The sequence below is a fragment of the Crotalus tigris genome, unplaced genomic scaffold, assembly GCF_016545835.1.
Source record: "Crotalus tigris isolate CLP2741 ecotype Arizona unplaced genomic scaffold, ASM1654583v1 scf7180000020250.188148, whole genome shotgun sequence".
Classification (NCBI taxonomy): Eukaryota; Metazoa; Chordata; class Lepidosauria; order Squamata; family Viperidae; genus Crotalus; species Crotalus tigris.
In genome coordinates, this window is record NW_024097929.1 from 146,296 (window position 1) to 167,898 (window position 21,603).

Consider the following 21,603-nt stretch of genomic DNA (forward strand, 5'->3'; position numbering starts at 1 on the left):
GAACAGAATAGAGGCATGGGAAGACAAAGCACTACATGGCCAATACATGAAAAAAATAGCTGGGAAAGCAGATAATAATAAAACCTGGCAATGGCTAAGAGCAGGAAAATTGAAGAAAGAGACCGAGGGACTAATTCTGGCTGCACAAGACCAAGCCTTAAGGACAAATGCATACAAAGTCAAAATTGAGAAGACAGCAACAGACAGTAAGTGCCGCCTATGCAAAGAAGCTGAAGAAACAGTGGACCACTGGTAAGCTGTTGCAAGAAGATTGCACAGACTGACTACAAGCAGCGGCATGACAAAGTAGCAACAATGGTGCATTGGAAGATCTGTAAAAAATATCATTTGCCTGTAAGCAAAAACTGGTGGGATCATAAAATAGAGAAAGTCATAGAAAATGATAAAATTAAACTGCTCTGGGACTTCAGAATTCAAACAGACAAGCACCTGCAACATAACACCCCAGACTTAACAATTGTCGATAAGAAAGACAAAAAAGTCTGGATAGTGGACGTGGCAGTGCCTGGAGATAGCAGAATAGAAGAGAAAGAACTGGAGAAATAACAAAATACAAAGACCTACAAATAGAAATAGAAAGACTGTGGCAAAAGCAAGCAAGGGTAGTACCAATAGTCATAGGCTCCTTGGGTGCAATCCAAAACAACTGGAGCACCACTTGAACACCATGGCATTGACAAATTCGCTATTAGTCAATTGCAAAAGGCAGCCTTATTAGGAACTGCTTCCATCCTGCGACGATACCTGTAATACCATCAAACATCCACATCTGCCTATCCCAGGTCCTGGGTAAGGACTCGATAGGTAGACAAAATGCCAAATCCAGTCTGAACATCTGGCTGACTGTGTGATGATCCATAATAATAATTAAAGTGGAAGGGACCTTGGAGGTCATCTAGTCCAACCCCCTGCTCAGGCAGGAAACCCTACACCATTTTGGACAAATGGCTGTCCAGTCTCTTCTTAAAAACTTCCAGTGTTGGAGCATTTCCGCTTCTGGAGGCAGGTTGTTCCACTGGTTAATTGTTCTCACTGTCAGGAAGTTTCTCCTTAGTTCTAGGTTGCTTCTCTCCTTGATTAGCTTCCACCCGTTGCTTCTTGTCCTGCCTTCAGGTGCTTTGGAAAATAGCTTAATTCCCTCTTCTTTATGGCAGCCCCTGAGATATTGGAACACTGCCATCCTGTCCCCCCTTGTCCTTCTCTTCATTAAACTAGACATACCCAATGGTATGGGTTTGGTTAAATCCTGCGGCTAATTGGCCAAAAGAAGAATATTTTTATGCACGTGCCTCTCCCGGTTGGCTAGATTGCTTGTTAGTGTGCACCAAGGTCAGCCATGCTAGTGTAATTTCTGCCAGACCAGCTCACTCAAAACTGTTTTAACATCTGCAAAAGAGCTTTTTTCTGTTTTTCTATCTGATTCTCGGGGCACTGAAACACATTCCTTGTGGTGGGAGAAGAGGCAGCTAGTGCAGTTGTTGGTCTTTTGTTGGATTTTTCCCAGCTTTTCAGAATTGGCAACCTCTCACATACGTAGAATAGAATAGAGCTGGAAGGGACCTTGGAGGTCTTCTAGTCCAGCCCCCTGCTTAAACAGGAGAACATATACCATCTCAGACAGGTGATTGTCCAGTCTCTTCTTAAAAACCTCCAGTGATGGAGCACCCAAGATTTCTGGTGGCAAGCTGTTCCACTGGTTAATTGTCCTCACTGTTAGGAAGTTTCTCCTTAATTCCAGGTTGCGTCTCTTTTTGGTCAGTTTCCATCCATTGTTGGAATCTATCTATTCTGATTGATTGATGAGTATGTGTGTTGGTATACAATCTTATTTATTTGTTTTTTTGTTTGTTTTTGTTTATTGTTTTGTTTGTTTGTTTAAATTATATGCAGCCCATCTCGCTAACCAGAGCGAGTCTGCATGGCTCTGTAGGGTATCCCGATAATCAGGCCCAGAGACAATTGATTATATAAATTGCATGCATATTTACTATTACAAATGACATATTGATCTGATTAGTTCAGTGGTTCTCAACCTGTGGGTCGGGACCCCATTTGGGGTCGAACAACCATTTCACGGGGGTCACGGGCTGTCCGCCATTTTTTTCCCCTTTTCCTTAGCTGTGCTACTCCCTTTTATTCTATTGGCTTTTGAAAGCCAATAGAATAGGCTCTCTTGAATAGAGTCTAATTCTATTGGCTTTCAAAAGCCAATAAGAATTGTCCAGGCTGTCTCTGCCCTGCTGAGCCCGCCAAAAGCCCCATTCTGCAAACGATGCTGCACCAGTTGAGTAGTCCTCGACTTATGACCGGTTGAGTAGTCCTCGACTTACGACCGGTTGGGGGTCGCGGCATTAAAAAGGTTGAGAACCACTGGATTAGTTCAAACGGATTGCCATTTTTTTCCAAACGCTTCCTGGTTCATTTGACGCCTGGCTTTTGAACAGGGCTACACACAGCAACGGATTCTAATGGGATCCGTCTCCTTTTAGGATCATCCAGCAGCCCCTGGATCCTGGCTTGGGATACACCCAGCTGAAAATATGGAAAAAAAAAAAGACTTTTTTTTTTAAAGTGTAGGGCTGATGCTGAAATCTCAAAGCAGCCTGTCTGGGGGGGTAGCGGGGGGGGGGGGTGTCTCAAAGCACCAGCCAGAGCCCTCACTAAAAAGCAGTCACGGGCTTTTTGGTGTCCCCATGCTAATTACCCAATTCAGACAATACGGACCTGCATCTGAGACAAGATGCAGGCATTCAGGCCATTGTGGATGCCCATGGCACCAAGTTAGAGAAGGCTAGTATGGGTATGCCTCAACTTTACGGCCACAACCAAGCCCTGATTTTCTGTGGCTAAGCAAGTCAGTGTTTCAGTGAGCTTTGCTGCATTTTACGACCTTTCCCACCCCTGTCGTTAAGCGAGTCGCTGCAGTGGTTAGGCTAGCAACGCAGCCGTTAAGCAAGTCGGGCTGCCCCATTGACCATTGCGGGTGCAAAGGTCATCAAAGGGGATCAAATGACCCCGAGGACACCGCATAACTGTCATAAACCGGAGTCAGTTGCCGAGTGGTCTGGAGTTTTGATCACGTGACCGTGGAGGATGCTGTGATCGTCACACATGGGCAAACGGGTCATAAGACACTTTTTTCTCCAGTGCCATGGTCGCTTTGAACGGTCACTAAATCAACTGTCGTAAGTCATAAGATCACTTGTAGGCACGGTTACCTAAGAGTAATCCAGTGGTGGGATTCAAACACCTGAACAACCGGTTCTCTTATTGGATGCAGGTCTGGGCCCCCGAGGCCTAGAACGGACTTCCGGAAGTGGCATCCATACACTTCCAGTGGGCTGTTCTAGGCCTGGGTGGCCTCCTCCTGGCCTCCAGGGCCTAGAATGGAGTTCCAGAAGTGGCATCCATGCATTTCCCGTGGGCTGTTCTAGGCCTCGGAGGCCCAGACCTGCATCCAATAAGAGAACCGGTCCAGGCCTAGACTGGACTTCTGGAAGCAGTGTGCATTCAGCTGGTTCTCCGAACTCAGCAAAATTTAGAAGCAAAAACAAAATGGAATGGAATGGAATGGATTAGAATAGAACAGAACAGAACAGAACAGAACAGAACAGAATAGAATAGAATAGAAAATATGGAATGGAATGGAATGTAGAATAGAATAGAATAGAATAGAATAGAATAGAATAGAATAGAATAGATATTGGAATTAGAATAGAATAGAATAGAATAGAATAGAATAGAATAGAATAGAATAGAATAGAATAGAATAGAATAGAATAGAATAGGAGCTGGAAGGGACCTTGGAGGTCTTCTAGTCCAGCCCCCTGCTCAAGCAGGAGAACCTGTCCTATACCATTTCAGACCAATGGTTGTCCACTCTTCTTCTTAATAACTTATCCAAATTGCTATTTCTGAGTAAACAAGATGATGCCCAATTGGGCACAGTCCAGTTTTAATGCAGCAAGGCCATTATTTAAAAAAAAAAATTCTGAGAGGCTGCAGGAGAAAATAGCTGGTTGGCAGGCCTTTGAGGCTGGTAGTCTGTATTGCGATGGGCGGCCCATAAATAAACATTTTGTCTCCTAGTCCATAGAGCAGTCTGTTGGTATTGGTTGAATTTGTTGTTTTTCTCAATGTTGTTGGTTCGTTCTCTCTCCAGCTTCTCTTCCTTGTCTTTGTAATGACAAGGTTGGGGAGGCTGTGACCCCAAAAGGCTCCATGGTTACCGATAGATGGACCTGGGGGTTTCTTTGATCTTTCCTGCTTGAGCAGAGGGGTGGACTAGAAGACCTCCAAGGTCCCTTCCAGCTTCTATTCTATTCTATTCTATTCTATTCTATTCTATTCTATTCTATTCTATTCTATTCCATTCCATTCCATTCTATTCTACATTCTATTCCGTACTGTATTTTATTCTACTCCATTCCATATTCTATCCTATCCTATCCTATATTCTATTGTATTCTATTGTATTCTATTCTATTCTATATTCTGTTCCGTTCTGTTCTACATTCCATTCCATATTCTATTCTATTCTATTCTATTCTATTCTATTCTATTCTATTCTATTCTACATTCTACATTCTATTCAATTCGTACTGTATTTTATTCTACTTCATTCCATATTTTATCCTATCCTATCCTATTCTATTCTATTCCGTATTTTCTCTATTCTATTCTATTCTATTCTATTCTATTCCATTCCATTCCATTCCATTCCATTCCATTCCATTCTACATTCTATTCCGTACTGTATTTTATTCTACTTCATTCCATATTTTATCCTATCCTATCCTATTCTATTCTATTCCATATTTTCTCTATTCTATTCTATTCTATTCTATTCTATTCTATTCTATTCTATTCTATTCTATTCTATTCTATTCTATTCTATTCCATTCCATTCCATTCCATTCCATTCCATTCTACATTCTACATTCTATTCCGTACTGTATTTTATTCTACTTCATTCCATATTTTATCCTATCCTATCCTATTCTATTCTATTCCATATTTTCTCTATTCTATTCTATTCTATTCTATTCTATTCTATTCTATTCTATTCTATTCTATTCTATTCTATTCTATTCTATTCTTTCTACATTCTATTCTATTTTTCATTCCATTCCATTTCCTTTTATTCTAATCCAGGATCCAACAGTTGTTGATACAAATAGCTAATACACAGGGGGCTGGACTAGAAGACCTCCAAGGTCCCTTCCCGCTCTTTCTTCTTCTAGCGAAGGTGAAAATAACCGGCCTGTCGCTCCGCAAAGGCAGGGTTAGGGAGCCGCCGACGAACGAACTCAGCCTTTCAAGGGCGCTAGTCCTCACGCGGCACTCTCTTCTTCTCTCCCCAGCGCTCAGCCAGGAAGCCACCCAGGGCCCTCGACCATGGCCAGCAGCCCTTTGCCGGCCCCCACAGACCTCCTGCTGGCCGCCCCGTCCGGCGCTTTCCCGCCCGACCCGCTGCCCCAGCCGCCAGCCGCCTCCCGCGCCTCCACCGCCCCCCCGACGGCCCCCGGCGCCATGAAGCCCAACCAGGTGGGCCAGGTGATCCTGTACGGCATCCCCATCGTCTCGCTGGTGATCGACGGCCAGGAGCGCCTGTGCCTGGCGCAGATCTCCAACACGCTGCTCAAGACCTTCAGCTACAACGAGATCCACAACCGTCGGGTGGCGCTGGGCATCACCTGCGTGCAGTGCACGCCCGTCCAGCTGGAGATCCTGCGCCGGGCCGGGGCCATGCCCATCTCGTCGCGCCGCTGCGGCATGATCACCAAGCGGGAGGCGGAGCGGCTGTGCAAGTCGTTCCTGGGGGAGAACCGTCCGCCCAAGCTGCCGGATAACTTCGCCTTCGACGTGTCGCACGAGTGCGCCTGGGGCTGCCGGGGCAGCTTCATCCCGGCCCGCTACAACAGCTCGCGGGCCAAGTGCATCAAGTGCAGCTACTGCAGCCTCTACTTCTCGCCCAACAAGTTCATCTTCCACTCCCACCGCACCCCCGACGCCAAGTACCTGCAGCCCGACGCGGCCAACTTCAACTCTTGGCGCCGCCACCTCAAGCTGAGCGAGCGGGCGCCGCCGGACGAGCTGGTCTTCGCCTGGGAGGACGTCAAGGCCATGTTCAACGGGGGCAGCCGCAAGCGGGCCTTGCCTTGCTCCGCCGGGCCGTCCGGGCACCACCCGACGGGAGCCCCGCCGCAGCCCCCGCAGCCCCCTTTGCCTTGCCACGGGCTGGGCTCGGTCAAGGCGGCCGCCGGCGGCGCGGGGGGGCTGGGGGGCGCGGGGGGCGCGGGCGGAGGGGGGCTGCTGGGCCCGCACCTCCTGGCCGGGGGACCCCCGCCGCCGCCGCCCCCGCCGCCCCCGCCGGACCTGGGCCAGAAGCGGCCGCGCTTCGACGACGAGAGCGACCTCCACGAAGCGGTGGCGGCGGCGGCTGCAGCAGCGGCGGCGGCGATGGCGCAGGGCAAAGGGGCGCGCAGCTACCCGCTCATGCCGCTGCCCAGCAAGGGGGGCTCCTTCGGGGGCGCCCTGTCCAAGTTCCCCGCCTGCGGGGGGCTCTTCCCGCACCCCTACGGCTTCCCGGCCGCCGCCGCCGCGGCCTTCGGCCTCTGCCACAAGAAGGAGGAGGCGTCCGACGGGCTGGGCGTCGGCGCTCCAGGCGCCTCGGGGGCTTCCAAAGCCGGGGCGGGGGTCCCGCCGGCCGGAGCGGGGCTCTCGGGCCTCTTCGGGCCGGGGACCCGCAACGACGCGGCCGCGGCGGCCGCGGCGGCCGCCGCCGCCTTCTACCCGCCCTTCTGCATGTTCTGGCCCCCCCGGGCGCCGGCGGGGCTGCCCGGCCTGCCCACCTACCTGCAGCCCCCGCCGCCCCCGCCGCCTCCACCGCCGGGCTGCTCGTCGCTGGGCGGGGAGAGCTCCCGCCTGCTCCGCCAGGCTTTCCTGGAGCTGGGCGCCGAGCCCGGGCTGGAGGGGGCGTCCGCCGGCGGGCTGGGGTCTCCTCCTGCTGCGGGAGGGGGCAGCAGCCGGGAGCCGCGCGCTTTCGAGGGCGGTGGAGGCGGCGGGGAGGGCGAGCTGGGCGCCTCCCCCAGCTCCGAGGGCGCCCACCTGCTGGAGGGCCCGGCGCGGCCCACGGGGGGCTCTGCCTACCGCCACTCCAGCGCCTTCCGCCCGGTGGGGGGCAAGGAGGACTCGGAGAGCCTGGCCAAGCTCCATCAGCACCACCAGCCGTCGGGCCGGCCCGCCTCGCCGCCCCCGGCCCAGCCCCCGCCGCCACCGCTCCTGGTCCTGCCGGCCGAGCGCCAGCCTGCCCTCCCCCGGCTCCTCTCCCCCGGCGGGGCCAGCGGCAGCTTCCCCAGCGAGGACAGCAGCGAGGAAGAGGAGGAGGAGGAGGAGGAAGAGGCGGAGGTGGACGTGGAGAGCCACCGGCAGCCCGACGAGGAAGAGGAGGAGGAGCAGCGGAGGGGGCAGGAGGAGGAGGAAGAGGAGGAGGAGGAGGAGGAGAAAGAAGAAGGAGGAGGGGAGGCCGGGCCGGTGGATCCCCTCGGGGGGACTGGCCCCTTCCCACAAGGCCGGGGGCTGACGGACCAAGGGATCTACCTAGAGAGATCGAACGCTTCCAGCGCTGCCCCGACGGGGTCTTTCCCCGGCCAGGAGGGCCCGGCCGGCCCGGAGCAGGAGCAGCTGCCGCCCCCGCCTGCGCCCCCCGGCCTCCCCAAAGCGCCCGGCAGCCCCACCCTCCACCCGGGCCAGGAGATCGCCACGACGACGACGACGACGACGCCCTACAAAGATGTAAATAGCCCCCCCCATCCCATCCCCGCCCTGGGGGAGGGTGAGAGGGTCGCTGGGATCTGGGGATTCCCTGCTCAGCTTTCCTCTGTGTGTGTGTGTGTGTGTGTGTGTGTGTGTCTGTGTCTGTGTCTCTGTATGTGTCTCTGTCTCTCTGTGTGTCTGTGTGTCTGTGCGTGTGTGCAAAAGAAAATAATGGGAGGGGAAAAAGGGAAGGGGAAAAGTGTAGAGAGCGAGGGAAAAGGGAAGAAAGAATTGAAAGAATTGAGAAGAGCAACGAAGATGATCAGGGGACTGGAGGCTAAAACACCTGTAAGGAATGGTTGCTGGAATTGGGGATGTCTAGTTTAATGAAGAGAAGGACGAGGGGGGACAGGATAGCAGTGCTCCAGTATCTCAGGGGCTGCCCCAAAGAAGAGGGAGTCAAGCTATTCTCCAAAGCGCCTGAAGGCAGGACAAGAAGCGACAGATGGAACTAACCAAGGAGAGAAGCAACCTGGAACTAAGGAGAAACTTCCTGACAGTGAGAATAATTAACCAGTGGAACAACCTGCCTCCAGAAGTTGTGAATGCTCCAACACTGGAAGTTTTTAAGAAGAGACTGGACAGCCATTTGTCTGCAATGGTATAGGGTTTCCTGCCTGAGCAGGGGGTTGGACTAGATGACCTCCAAGGTACCTTCCAACTCTATTATTATTTATTGCTGCTTTCCACTCCTTTTGGTGCAGTAGCATCAACCTGAACTTTTTACTTTTATATAATAATATAAACTAGCCATTTCTGCAACAACAAGCCTATCTAACCTGCAAAACCCAAAATCAAATGTCCTATTTTTTTTTCCACCTCAAGCCCAAAGCCCAGGAGTGGTTTCCAAGTAGAAGAAAAGTACAAGCTCATCTTTAACTGGCTAGTGACCAGGGGTAGGCAACCTTGGCTCTTTTTGTGACTTCAACTCCCAGAATTCCTGAGCCAGCCACGCTGAGGGGAAAGGGAGAGGTTTCCGAGCTGAGCCAGGCTGACTCAGGAATTCTGAGAGTTGAAGTCCACAAGTCATGAAGGGGCCAAGGTTGCCTACCCCTGGCCTAGTCTCTTGTGGGGAGGGGAGGGATAAACAACTGAGAGTGACTTTAGAAAATCCTCATACACAGCCCTCCCCAATCTGAGACGGAGCCCCTGGTTACAGCCTCAGCCTGCTACTTTGCTTCCAAACAGTTGTGGAAGCCAATTGTGTAAACCACACCTTCAGGGGAAACAGTTTACTGGAGGTTTTTAAGAAAAGACTAGACATTCACCTGTCTGAGATGGTATAGGTTCTCCTGCTTGAGCAGGGGGCTGGACTAGAAGACCTCCAAGGTCCCTTCCAGCTCTATTCTATTCTATTCTATTCTATTCTATTCTATTCTATTCTATTCTATTCTATTCCATTCCATTCCATTCTATTCTATTCTATTCTATTCTATTCTATTTCATTATCTAATTCTATTCTGTTCTGTTCTATTCTTTTCTATTCTATTCTATTCTATTCCATTCCATTACATTCATTACATTTTTTCTCTTCTCTTCTCTTCTCTTCTCTTCTATATTTTCTATTCTATATTTTCTATTCTATTCTATTCTATTCTATTCTATTCTATTCTATATTTTCTATTCTATTCTATTCTATTCTATATTTTCTATTCTATTCCACTCTATTCTATTCTATTCTATTCCATTCATTACATTTTTTCCATTCCATTCCATTCTATTCCATTCTATATTTTCTGTTCTATTCTATTCTACTCTATTTCATTCATTACATTTTTTCCATTCTATTCTATTCTATTCTATTCTATTCTATTCTATTACATTACATTACATTTTTTCCATTCCATTCCATTCTATTCTATTCCATTCCTTGGGGAAACACAGGTTAAGAAGCAGAGTGTTGCTTAGTGTGACATTCGCTTAATTCGTTGTACGATGTGAACTCAGCCAGGGAGATGCTTCTCATTTACATCAAGACGGGCGTTCTTAAAATATTGGGATTGTTTTTCCCGTAACACAAGTAGCCCTACACCGCCAAGAGTCCAAAATGTCTGCTGCCAAGTGACACAGTTATCCCAAAGATGCGTTTTCCAGGAGGCAAGTTGGACTTCCTTTTTTTTTCTTTGAAGACGTTTCACTTCTCATCCCAGAAGCTTCTTCAGCTCTGACTGAAGAAACCATTGCCCACCATTCCAGCCAGAGTTGAAGAAGCTTCTTGGGATGAGAAGCGAAATGTCTTCAAAGAAAAAACAAGAAGAGTCCAGTTGCCTCCTGGAAAAAGCGTCTTTGGGGCAACCAGGACCCAGATGATGGAGAACCTCCATAGACAAGTGAAACAGCTGTTCCGTGAGTTTTGCTCCATTTTATGACCTTTCTCGCTCCAGTTGTTAAGTGCATCGCTGCAGTGGTTAAGTTAGCAATACTGTTGTTAAGTGGATAAGGCTTCCCCATTGATTTTGCTGGTCAGAAGGTGGCGATCACGTGACCCCGGGACAGGGCCACCGTCACAAATACATGTCAGTGGCCAAGCTTCCTAATTTTGATCACAGGGAGGCTGCAACGGCCGAAAAACAGCCATACGTTCCTTTTTTTCCACTCCCAGCTTCGAACAAATGGTTGTAAGTCATTTGACTCTCCGAGTTCTGGGGCCTGCAAAATGCTGCCGTCCTTTCCAAATCATTTCATATTTCCCCAAGTGGCTGAAAATCTGCTCTCCCCCCCCCCCACCGTGTCAGACCTGGAAGACTAAAGTCTTCAAACATGGCTGCCTGGCTGAGGAATTCTGGGAGTTGAAGTCCACCAGTCATAAAAGGGCCAAGTTTGAAGGCCCCTGGTCTGGATCCAAGCCCGCAGTTTCATCAAAATGGCCGACTGAGGAATCCTGGGAGCTGAAGTCCACAGTCATCAAAGGGCCACGTTAGAAGACCCCTGGTCTGGATCAGTGTTTCTCCATCTCAGGAACTTTTAAGACATGTTGACTTCAACTCCCAGAGTTCCAAAGCTGGCATGCATCCATTCAAATAGCATTCTGGGAGTTGAAGTCCCTATGTCTTCAATTCCTGAGGAATTCTGGGAGAAAGGGCCAAGCTTGAAGACCCCCTGCTGAAGGCCTTCTCAAGGAGGTTTGCCCTGCAGATGAATTGTGCTGACAAACAGACATATTTAGGGACGTCTGGGACTTCATCCCTAACAGAGCTGAAGAGGAAAGCATAACTGTTTTGATTTTTCTTCCATGTTGTGAAATTAAAATCTTTATGCCTGTTAACCCTGCAAGCCTAAAACAGTACACTCTAGGTCTAAAAACCAATGGGAATGATTGCCAACGAAGAGAAAAGAATATATATGCAGGAAAACTATAAAGCCCATTTTTAGATTGGGCTGGCTTAGACTATCGCTCTGCTTTGATGCAATTTTTCAGCAGCGCCATTCATACTTCTTGACTTGAGACTATCAGCAGAAAAGCTATTTTAATTTCCCTCCGTCGCCTCCAGGGAACCATCTTAACTCTCTACGGCAGTCCAGGGAGAGTAAAACTGCACACTTCTAAATAGGCTTATTGGCAGGGTGTGGCTGGCCAACCCACTTGAATCTTTTGACCATATTCTGCGGACACCCGTGGCTTGTGATCACTTTGGAGAGGTGGCACAATGATGCTGATCAATTTTAGTTGTGTTTGGAGAGCTAAACAGGATTGAGCCTGATTAGGAAAAACTATCACGACATCACAGGAGTGACCGGGCCGTTAAATTTGGAAGAAAACTATAATAAAACCACCTCTGTGTTGCTTGTGGGGGTCCTAGGTGCTCTCTCACCTGTTTGTTTTTTTGCAAACATTGTGTTACCCAATTAGATAACCTCGTCAGGGCTAGTGGGTGTGGGGTTTGTCAACACCGGCAGAGAAAACTACTGCAAGAGCAAGCTACTGCATAGAAACAAGGAGCACACCCACATTCACTATACACTGATGACGCTACCTAGTCAGGTAATGAAACATCTGCCAGATGTAACCAAGGTCTGCACCGTGGACCCCACATTTCAACCCTGAGTTGCAAATATTCTTGTTTTTGTGGCTTCCAAGAAAGCAACATCAATCTAGAATCCAGATCAGGTGAGGTATTAATACCGCTTTACAATGCCACACTTGGAATACGGCATCCAGTTTTGGTCAGCATGATGTAAAAAAAGATGTTGAGACTCTAGAAAGGGTGCAGAGAAGAGCAACAAAGATGATCAGGGGACTGGAGGCTAAAACATATAAGGAACGGATGCTGGAATTGGGGATGTCCAGTTTAATGAAGAGAAGGACAAGGGGGGACAGGATAGCAATCTTCCAGTATCTCAGGGGCTGCCCCAAAGAAGAGGGAGTCAAGCTATTCTCCAAAGCGCCCGAAGGCAGGACAAGAAGCAACAGATGGAAACTCATCAAGGAGAGAAGCAACCTGGAACTAAGGAGAAACTTCCTGACAGTAAGAACAATTAACCAGTGGAACAACCTGCCTCCAGAAGCTGTGAATGCTCCAACACTGGAAGTTTTTAAGAAGAGACTGGACAGCCATTTGTCTGAAATGGTATAGGGTTTCCTGCCTGAGCAGGGGGTTGGACTAGATGACCTCCAATGTACCTTCCAACTTTATTATTATTATTATTATGGATCATCGCACAGTCAGCCAGATGTTCAGACTGGATTTGACATTTTGTCTACCTATCGAGTCTTTCCCAAGGACCTGGGATAGGCAGATGTGGATGTTTGATGGTATTATAGATATCGTCGCAGGATGGAAACAGTTCCTAGTAAGGAACTGCTATTATTATTATTATTATTATTATTATTATTATTATTATTATTATTATTATTATTATTATTATTATTACACTACTACTACTACTACTATTATTATTATTATTATTATTATTACCCATGGGGACCCCAGGAGTCAGGCTTCAATCCTAATCAACTTTACCACCTAAATGCATTTTGGACTGGGGGGGGGCACTAAGGCTAAAATGGTTATTCGCTGCTTCAGTTTGAAAGGTGTCAGGGAAATTAAAGCAAAAACCCACAACTGGCAACCTGTGTGAGTGGCTTTGTGGATTACACCCTTGGCTTGGATTTCTCTCCCGAATTTAGTCTTGCGGGGGGGGGGGGAGAGCAGATTTTCAGCGATTTGGGAAAATATGAAATGATTTGGAAAGGACGGCACCATTTTGCAGGCCACAGAACTCGGAAAGTAAAATGACGTACAACCATTTGTTGAAGCTGGGACTGGAAAAAAAGGAACGTATGGCTGTTTTTTGGCCTTTGCAGCCTCTCTCCCCAAATATGGTTGTTTGTCAGCACAATTCATATGCAGGGCAAACCTCCTTGAGAAGGCCTTCAACAGGGAGCCTTCAAACTTGGCCCTTTCTCCCAGCATTCCTCAGGAATTGAAGACATAGGGACTTCAACTCCCAGAATGCTATTTGAATGGATGCGTGCCAGCTTTGGAACTCTGGGAGTTGAAGTCAACATGTCTTAAAAGTTCCTGAGATGGAGAAACACTGATGTACATCAGGGGTCTTCCAACGTGGCCCTTTGATGACTGGTGGACTTCACCTCCCAGGATTCCTCAGTCGGCCATTTTGATGAAACTGTGGGCTCGGATCCAGACCAGGGGCCTTCAAACTTGGCCCTTTTATGACTGGTGGACTTCAACTCCCAGAATTCCTCAGCCAGGCAGCCATGTTTGAAGACTTTAGTCTTCCAGGTCTGACATGTGGGGGGGGGGGGGAGGGAGAGCAGATTTTCAGCCACTTGGGGAAATATGAAATGATTTGGAAAAGACGGCAGCATTTTGCAGGCCCCAGAACTCGGAGAGTAAAATGACGTACAACCATTTGTTCGAAGCTGGGAGTGGAAAAAAAGGAACGTATGGCTGTTTTTTGGCCGTTGCAGCCTCCCTGTGATCAAAATTAGGAGGCTTGGCCACTGACATGTATTTGTGACGGTGGCCCTGTCCCGGGGTCACGTGATCGCCACCTTCTGACCAGCAAAATCAATGGGGAAGCCTTATCCACTTAACAACAGTATTGCTAACTTAACCACTGTAGCGATGCACTTAACAACTGGAGCGAGAAAGGTCATAAAATGGAGCAAAACTCACGGAACAGCTGTTTCACTTGTCTATGCAGATGCTCAGTCATCTGGGTCCTGGTTGCCCCAAAGTTGCTTTTTCCAGGAGGCAACTGGACTCTTCTTGTTTTTTCTTTGAAGACGTTTCGCTTCTCATCCCAAGAAGCTTCTTCAGCTCTGGCTGGAATGGTGGTGCAATGGTTTCTTCAGTCAGAGCTGAAGAAGCTTCTGGGATGAGAAGCGAAACGTCTTCAAAGAAAAAAAAAGGAAGTCCAACTTGCCTCCTGGAAAACGCATCTTTGGGATAACTGTGTCACTTGGCAGCAGACATTTTGGGCTCTTGGCGGTGTAGGGCTACCTGTGTTACGGGAAAAACAATCCCAATATATTAAGAACGCCATCTTGATGTAAATGAGAAGCATCTCCCTGGCTGAGTTCACATCGTACAACGAATTAAGCGAATGTCACACTAAGCGACACTCTGTTTCTTAACCTGTGTTTCCCCAAGGAATGGAATAGAATAGAATAGAATAGAATAGAATAGAATAGAATAGAATAGAATAGAATAGAAAAAAATGTAATGAATGGAATAGAATAGAATAGAAAATATAGAAAGAATAGAATAGAATAGAATAGAATAGAATAGAATAGAAAAAATGTAATGTAATGTAATGTAATAGAATAGAATAGAATAGAAAAAATGTAACAAATTGAATAGAATAGAATAGAATAGAATAGAATAGAAAAAATGTAATGAATGTAATGTAATGAAATGGAATAGAATAGAATAGAATAGAATAGAATAGAATAGAATAGAATAGAATAGAATAGAATAGAATAGAATATGGAATGGAGAATGGAACAGAAAAGAATCTGGAAGGGACCTTGGAGGTCTTCTAGTCCAGCCCCCTGCTCAAGCAGGAGAACCTATATCATCTCAGACAAGTGATTGTCCAGTCTCTTTTTAAAAACTTCCAGCGATGAAGCGCCCACGATTTCTGGTGGCAAGCTGTTCCATTGGTTAATTATCCTCATTGTCAGGAAGTTTCTCCTTAATTCCAGGTTGCTTCTCTCCTTGGTCAGTTTCCAACTGTTGTTTCTCGTCTTTCCCTCTGGTGCTTTGAAGAATAGCTTGACCCCCTCCTCTTCTTTGTGGCAGCCCCTCAAATACTGGAACTCTGCTTTCATGTCTCCCCTATTTCTTCTTTTCTTTAGACTAGCCAAACCCAAGTCCTGCAGCTGTTCTTCGTAAGTCTCCAGGCCTTGGATCATTTTAGTTGCTCTTTTCTGAACTTTTTCCGAAGTCTCAACGTCTTTTTTGAACTAGCTCTATTGTATTGTAAGGCTACATTAGTAGAATCTTGTAAGGCTGAAAGTACAAATCTCCCGCTTTTCCTTTACAGACTGATAGGTTAGAGAGAATCTTTTCTGATTCTCTTTCTCTGCCTGTTACACGCAGTTGTGGGCTGTGCCATCTTTTATCTGATTATCCTTATATCTTCCCCTCTTGCACCACTTCCCAAGGTCATTCTCACATCCCATTACAGCATAAATCCTAGTACACTGAGGGCGGGAAATATTTGAAGTGGATCTTTTTCAGTTAAAAAAATAAAGATCCCCGCTGACCTTAGTGAGATTTATATTCTGCTCAAAAGGCAACCCTATTGCCACCCTTCATACCTATTGACTTGTAAGTTAGGTTACAAGATAATAATAATAATAATAATAATAATAATAATAATAATAATAATAATAATAATAACAACAACAACAACAACAACAACAACAACAACCACGACCACCTATGCAAAGAAGCTGAAGAAACAGTGGACCACTTGGTAAGCTGTTGCAAGAAGATTGCACAGACTGACTACAAGCAGCGGCATGACAAAGTAGCAACAATGGTGCATTGGAAGATCTGCAAAAAATATCATTGCCTGTAAGCAAAAACTGGTGGGATCATAAAATAGAGAAAGTCATAGAAAATGATAAAATTAAACTGCTCTGGGACTTCAGAATTCAAACAGACAAGCACCTGCAACATAACACCCCAGACTTAACAATTGTCGATAAGAAAGACAAAAAAGTCTGGATAGTGGACGTGGCAGTGCCTGGAGACAGCAGAATAGAAGAGAAAGAACTGGAGAAGATAACAAAATACAAAGACCTACAAATAGAAATAGAAAGACTGTGGCAAAAGCAAGCAAGGGTAGTACCAATAGTAATAGGCTCCTTGGGTGCAATCCCAAAACAACTGGAGCACCACTTGAACACCATTGGCATTGACAAATTCGCTATTAGTCAATTGCAAAAGGCGGCCTTATTAGGAACTGCTTCCATCCTGCGACGATATCTGTAATACCATCAAACATCCACATCTGCCTATCCCAGGTCCTGGGTAAGGACTCGATAGGTAGACAAAATGCCAAATCCAGTCTGAACATCTGGCTGACTGTGCGATGATCCATAATAATAAAGTTGGAAGGGACCTTGGAGGTCATCTAGTCCAACCCCCTGCTCAGCCAGGAAACCCTTTACCATTTCAGACAAATGGCTGTCCAGTCTCTTCCTAAAAACTTCCAGTGTTGGAGAAGGGGGGGAGGGAGGGTGGGTGGGACAAAAGAAGGAAGGAAGGAAGGAAGGAAGGAAGGAAGGAAGGAAGGAAGGAAGGAAGGAAGGAAGGACAACAGAATAACAGAGTTGGAAGGGACTTTGGAGGTCATCTAGTCCAACCCCCTGCTCCGGCAGGAAACCCTAGACCATTTCAGACAAAGGGCTGTCCAGTCAGTGTTGGAGCATTCATAGCTTCTGGTGGCAGGTTGTTCCACTGGTGAATTGTTCTAAGTTGAGTGTATGTTGACCTGTCACTCTAGCTAGCTGATGCTAAGAAATGACCCTGTCTCCCAATTAAAGCAATCACAATTCTTGATCTGAGATTTAGGCTGGAATGGATGTGTTCTTCTCCCTCCCTCTGCTCCCCCCTCACACATACACACATCCTACAAATGTTCTTTGGCTACTACGAATTGTTCACCAACTGAATTGCGGGTGGGAGACTGTTTCCTTCCTTCTCCTCCCCCCCGTTCCCCCCTTCTAATTTTTGTTTGTTGTTCATTTCTTCCCACGCTGGCAGATCCCGAAAAACAAAGAAGCCCACCCCGTCAGCGTTTCTTCCAAGGAAGACCATTTTTCAGGCAAGGCAATGCAACAGATTCCCATTGTGTTTCCACTCTGGACTGAAGTCGGTGGGGGGGGGGGCGCAACATGGACTGGCCTCCCCTAAAATAGACCCCCACACTATTTTGCTCCTGCTGTGTAGTTCCTGAAAAACCTCAGTGTCAAGATGCTGAACCTCAAACAACATGTGCTTGTGCATGTGTATACGTATATGTGCATCGTGCGTCTATGGGGTGGGGGTGAGGAACAATTATATCAAGGCACTTAGGAAAAAAAAGATATATTTTTCTATTTGTGTCCCATCTTTGAACATGTTTCTTGCAGCTAGAGCAGTGGTTCTCAACCTGTGGGTCGGGACCCCATTTGGGGTCGAACGACCATTTCACGGGGGTCGCCAAACAACGCAGTCTGCCATTTTTTCTCTCTTTTCCTTAGCTGTGCTACTCCCTTTTATTCTATTGTCTTTTGAAAGCCAATAGAATAGACTCTCTTGACTAGAGTCTAATTCTATTGGCTTTCAAAAGCCAATAGGAATTGTCCAGGCTGTCTCTGCCCTGCTAAGCCCGCCAAAAGTCCCAGTCTGCAAACGGTGCTGCACCAGTCGAGTAGTCCTCGACTTACGACCGGTTGAGTAGTCCTCGACTTACGACCGGTTGGGGGTCGCGGCATTAAAAAGGTTGAGAACCACTGAGCTAGAGAAATGTGTTCTCCCCATCCCCCCTTTTTTTTAATTTATTGATAGCTAGCTTCTGTCTTTCTCTCTTCTATAGACGAATAGAGCTATTTTCTGTCTGGATCTAATTTATATTTAATGGGAAAATGAGAGAGGAAGAGAGCTACAAGAAGAGAAACCTAGCCTGATAATAGTTGCCTTCGTAAGATGCCCTAATCACATCACAGAATGGACCCATTTTTGGGGTTCGTGCGAGAGCAACCCCTTTCTGATCGAATGACCTTCGTTTGTGGGGTGCTCTAAGTCAGTTGCCTATAGCAGACGTGTTGACAAGATTAACCAAGATTAACCCTAGCCACACTCAGCAGGGTTATCCACAGGGCCTGGCCGAATCAAGTCAAGATACAAAATACAGAAAAAGGGAGGGAAGGGAACCTTGGAGGTCATCTAGTCCAACCCCCTGCTCAGGCAGGAAACCCTATACCAGGGGTAGGCAACCTTGGCTCTTTTATGACTCGTGGACTTCAACTCCCAGAATTCCTGAGCCAGTCATGCTGAGGGGAAAGGGAGAGGCTTCCAAGCTGAGCCATGTTGGCTTAGGAATTCTGGGAGTTGAAGTTCATGAGTCATGAAGGGGCCAAAGTTTCCCCCATGCTGGCTCAGGAATTCTGGGAGTTTGAAGTCCAGAAGTCATCAAGGAGGCCATGGTTCTCCATGATGCCTCAGGAATTCTGGGAGTTGAAGTCCACCAGTCATCAAGGGGGCCGTAGTTCCCCCATGCTGGCTCAGGAATTCTGGGAGTTGAAGTCCACAAGCCATGAAAGGGCCATAGTTCCTCCATGCTGGCTCAGGAATTCTGGGAGTTGAAGTCTCCAGTCATAAAAGAGCCAAGGTTGCCTACCTCTGCCCTATACCATTCTGGGCAAATGGTTGTCTGAATCCTTCTTTTTGTGGATGCTCCTCCAGTGAAGGAGCACACACAACCTCCGGAGGCACAGTGATGGCGCCATCATGGCCGCCATCTTGACTTTCCTGACCCTGCCCTGGTGGACAGTCCTGTTCATCCTTGCTGTGCCGATATAACCCCCCCTCCCCATTTCTAATCCCACAATCTGAGTAAGGGTGTCACACGAACATGGTCAGTAGGCCAAGAATAAGACATCAGCAATGTAATAATACAGGTAGCCCATGACTTACAGCCCCAAATTTCTGTTGCTAAACAAGGCAGCTTTTAAGGTTGCGTTTTGCCCCGTTTTATGATGTTTGTCGCCACCGTCGTTGAAGTGAATCACTGCAGGGGTTAAGTTACTAACCCGGTGGTTAAGTCAATCTGTTGACTTTGCAAAAAGGGATTTCCATGACCCGGGACACTGCGACCGTCGTAAAGATGAGTCAGTTGCGAAGCCTCCGAATTTTGATCACGTGACTCTGCAACGGTCGTTAAGTGTGAAAAACGCCCTTAAGTCACTGTTTTCAGTGCCGTTGTAGCTTTGAACGGTCACTGAATGAAATGTTATAAGTCAGGGACTTACCGGTATGACAGCTCTCTCATTCTGAATATCTATTGGAGATTTCTGCGTTTTGGGGCAATATTTACCGTTTTGTTCCTCGTCTTCTTTCTCTTTAGATAAGAACAAGGAGCACAGCTTTTTCATCACCGACGCTGAACATCCAGGAGACTTCTGGACAAATATAGCAGGTGGGTGTCGAAAAGGAGCGGGGGATCAGGATTCGAACCCAGAACTCCGATCGGCATGTTTACTTCAAAGTAAGCCTACCGATTCACACTGTGTCTGTTCCCTACTTGGCATGCACAGACCCCCGTCTTGCAAATTCTTAATCAAGTGACTGAATATTTTGTAGGGTTTCTTTTATTTTTTTCCCTCCCCACCCCCACCCCCCCAAAATTAGAATGCTCCTTAATAGATAGAATAACTAAGGGGAAAAGTACAAATATAAGCGGGGGTAACGCTGTGTTGATAGCAATAAGAATATTAATTGCAGGTCCTATTTTAGCAAGAAATTTCCGGAAATGTATCAGGTTGCACAATGGAGCAGGCTGGGAACGGGGGTTTGAGGGGGGGGGGGGGAGAGAGAAAAAACAGCATAAAATGACAATAATTGAAATGTTCTCTTTGAAACCTTCCATTAAAAAGGATCACAGCTTATTGCTTTTAATATCTGTCAGAGAGACATTAAAGGTGTTTTATGAGATCTAAGGCAACATTTATATTATCTCCGTGATAATGATCTCTACACAAAATGTATAATACATTGACAAAAATTACATTATACAAATTAAATGGAACCACCTTTTACTGATTGCTAAATGTCTCCAAGGCTTTTGCGGAGGAGAGGAAGGGAGGAAGGAAGGAAGGAAGGAGGGGAGGGGGAAAAAAACATGATTAGAAGTTTTGATACTAAGTTGGGTATTGGCCAGGGAGGGCTGCAAGGAAAGGAGGTTTTGTTTCAGGAGAGACAGGGGAAAAAAAAAAAAAAAAAAGAAGGGGGGAGGAATGTAATTTCCCATTTATGTAATGCAAACTGTCTCGGCTTTGACTATTCACGGTTAATTGACTGTCAAACGAGGTTGTTATCCTCGGGCTACGTCTGCAAATTTGCCTGTCAAATGAGACAGAGAAAGCAAGCCAGAGAGAGTGAAAGAGAGAGAGAGAGAAAGAGAGAGAGAGAGAGAGAGAGAGGATGGAAAGCAGTTGCAAAAATTGGGGTCTCAAATCTTGTGCGTAAAACCAGGAGGAAAACATTTGCAAACTCGGAATTGCAAACACCAAACAAACCTTCCTCCAGGTTGTAGAAACCTGGGGTTATGGCAGGCCCAGGAATGCATTGTAGGGAAGGTTTTTCCCGATTTTTTTTTAGTTTAAAAAAAAAAGTCTGAAAGAAGAAGGGGACAGAGGAAACGGTAGCCTTCTAAATAAAGTGAAAGGATGATCAGAAGAGAAATGGACGTTAGAACGAGGTGCGGGAGAATAGGATAGGATATGGAATGGAATGGAATGGAATAAAATAGGATAAAGAAAATATAGAATAGAATAGAACAGAACAGAACAGAACAGAATAGAAAAGAATAGAATAGAATATGGAATGGAGAACAGAACAGAATAGAATAGAATAGAATAAAGAAAATATAGAATAGAAATAGAATAGAATAAAGAAAATATAGGAATAGAATAGAATAGAATAGAATAGAATAGAATAGAATAGAATAGAATAGAATAGAATAGAATAGAATAGAAATAGAAGGAAATAGAATGGAATAAAAATAGAATAGAATAAAGAAAATATAGAATAGAATAGAATAGAATAGAATAGAATAGAATAGAACAGAAATAGAATAGAATAAAGAAAATATAGGAATGGAATAGAATAGAATAGAATAGAATAGAATAGAATAGAAATAGAAATAGAATGGAATAAAAATAGAATAGAATAGAATAAAGAAAATATAGAATAGAATAAAATAGAATAGAATAGAACAGAACAGAAATAGAATAGAATAAAGAAAATATAGGAATAGAATAGAATAGAATAGAATAGAATAGAATAGAATAGAATAGAATAGAATAGAATAGAAATAGAATGGAAATAGAATGGAATAAAAATAGAATAGAATAGAATAGAATAGAATAGAATAGAATAAAGAAAATATAGGAATAGAATAGAATAGAATAGAATAGAATGGAAATAGAATGGAATAAAAATAGAATAGAATAGAATAGAATAGAAATAGAATAGAATAAAGAAAATATAGGAATAGAATAGAATAGAATAGAATAGAATAGAA

The 21,603-nt window shown here is 46.0% G+C and overlaps 1 protein-coding gene across 1 annotated transcript in view; it reads left to right on the forward strand.

Annotated features, from left to right (window-relative positions):
- Positions 1–21,603, forward strand: part of LOC120318563 (SKI family transcriptional corepressor 2-like) — a 51,131-nt gene that overhangs the window by 12,200 nt on the left and 17,328 nt on the right. Inside the window, exons 2-5 of the mRNA XM_039366315.1 lie at positions 5,385–7,437; positions 7,678–7,818; positions 17,082–17,142; positions 19,426–19,497. Coding sequence (XP_039222249.1) covers positions 5,385–7,437; positions 7,678–7,818; positions 17,082–17,142; positions 19,426–19,497 — 2,327 coding nt within the window. The remainder of the gene's footprint in view (positions 1–5,384; positions 7,438–7,677; positions 7,819–17,081; positions 17,143–19,425; positions 19,498–21,603) is intronic.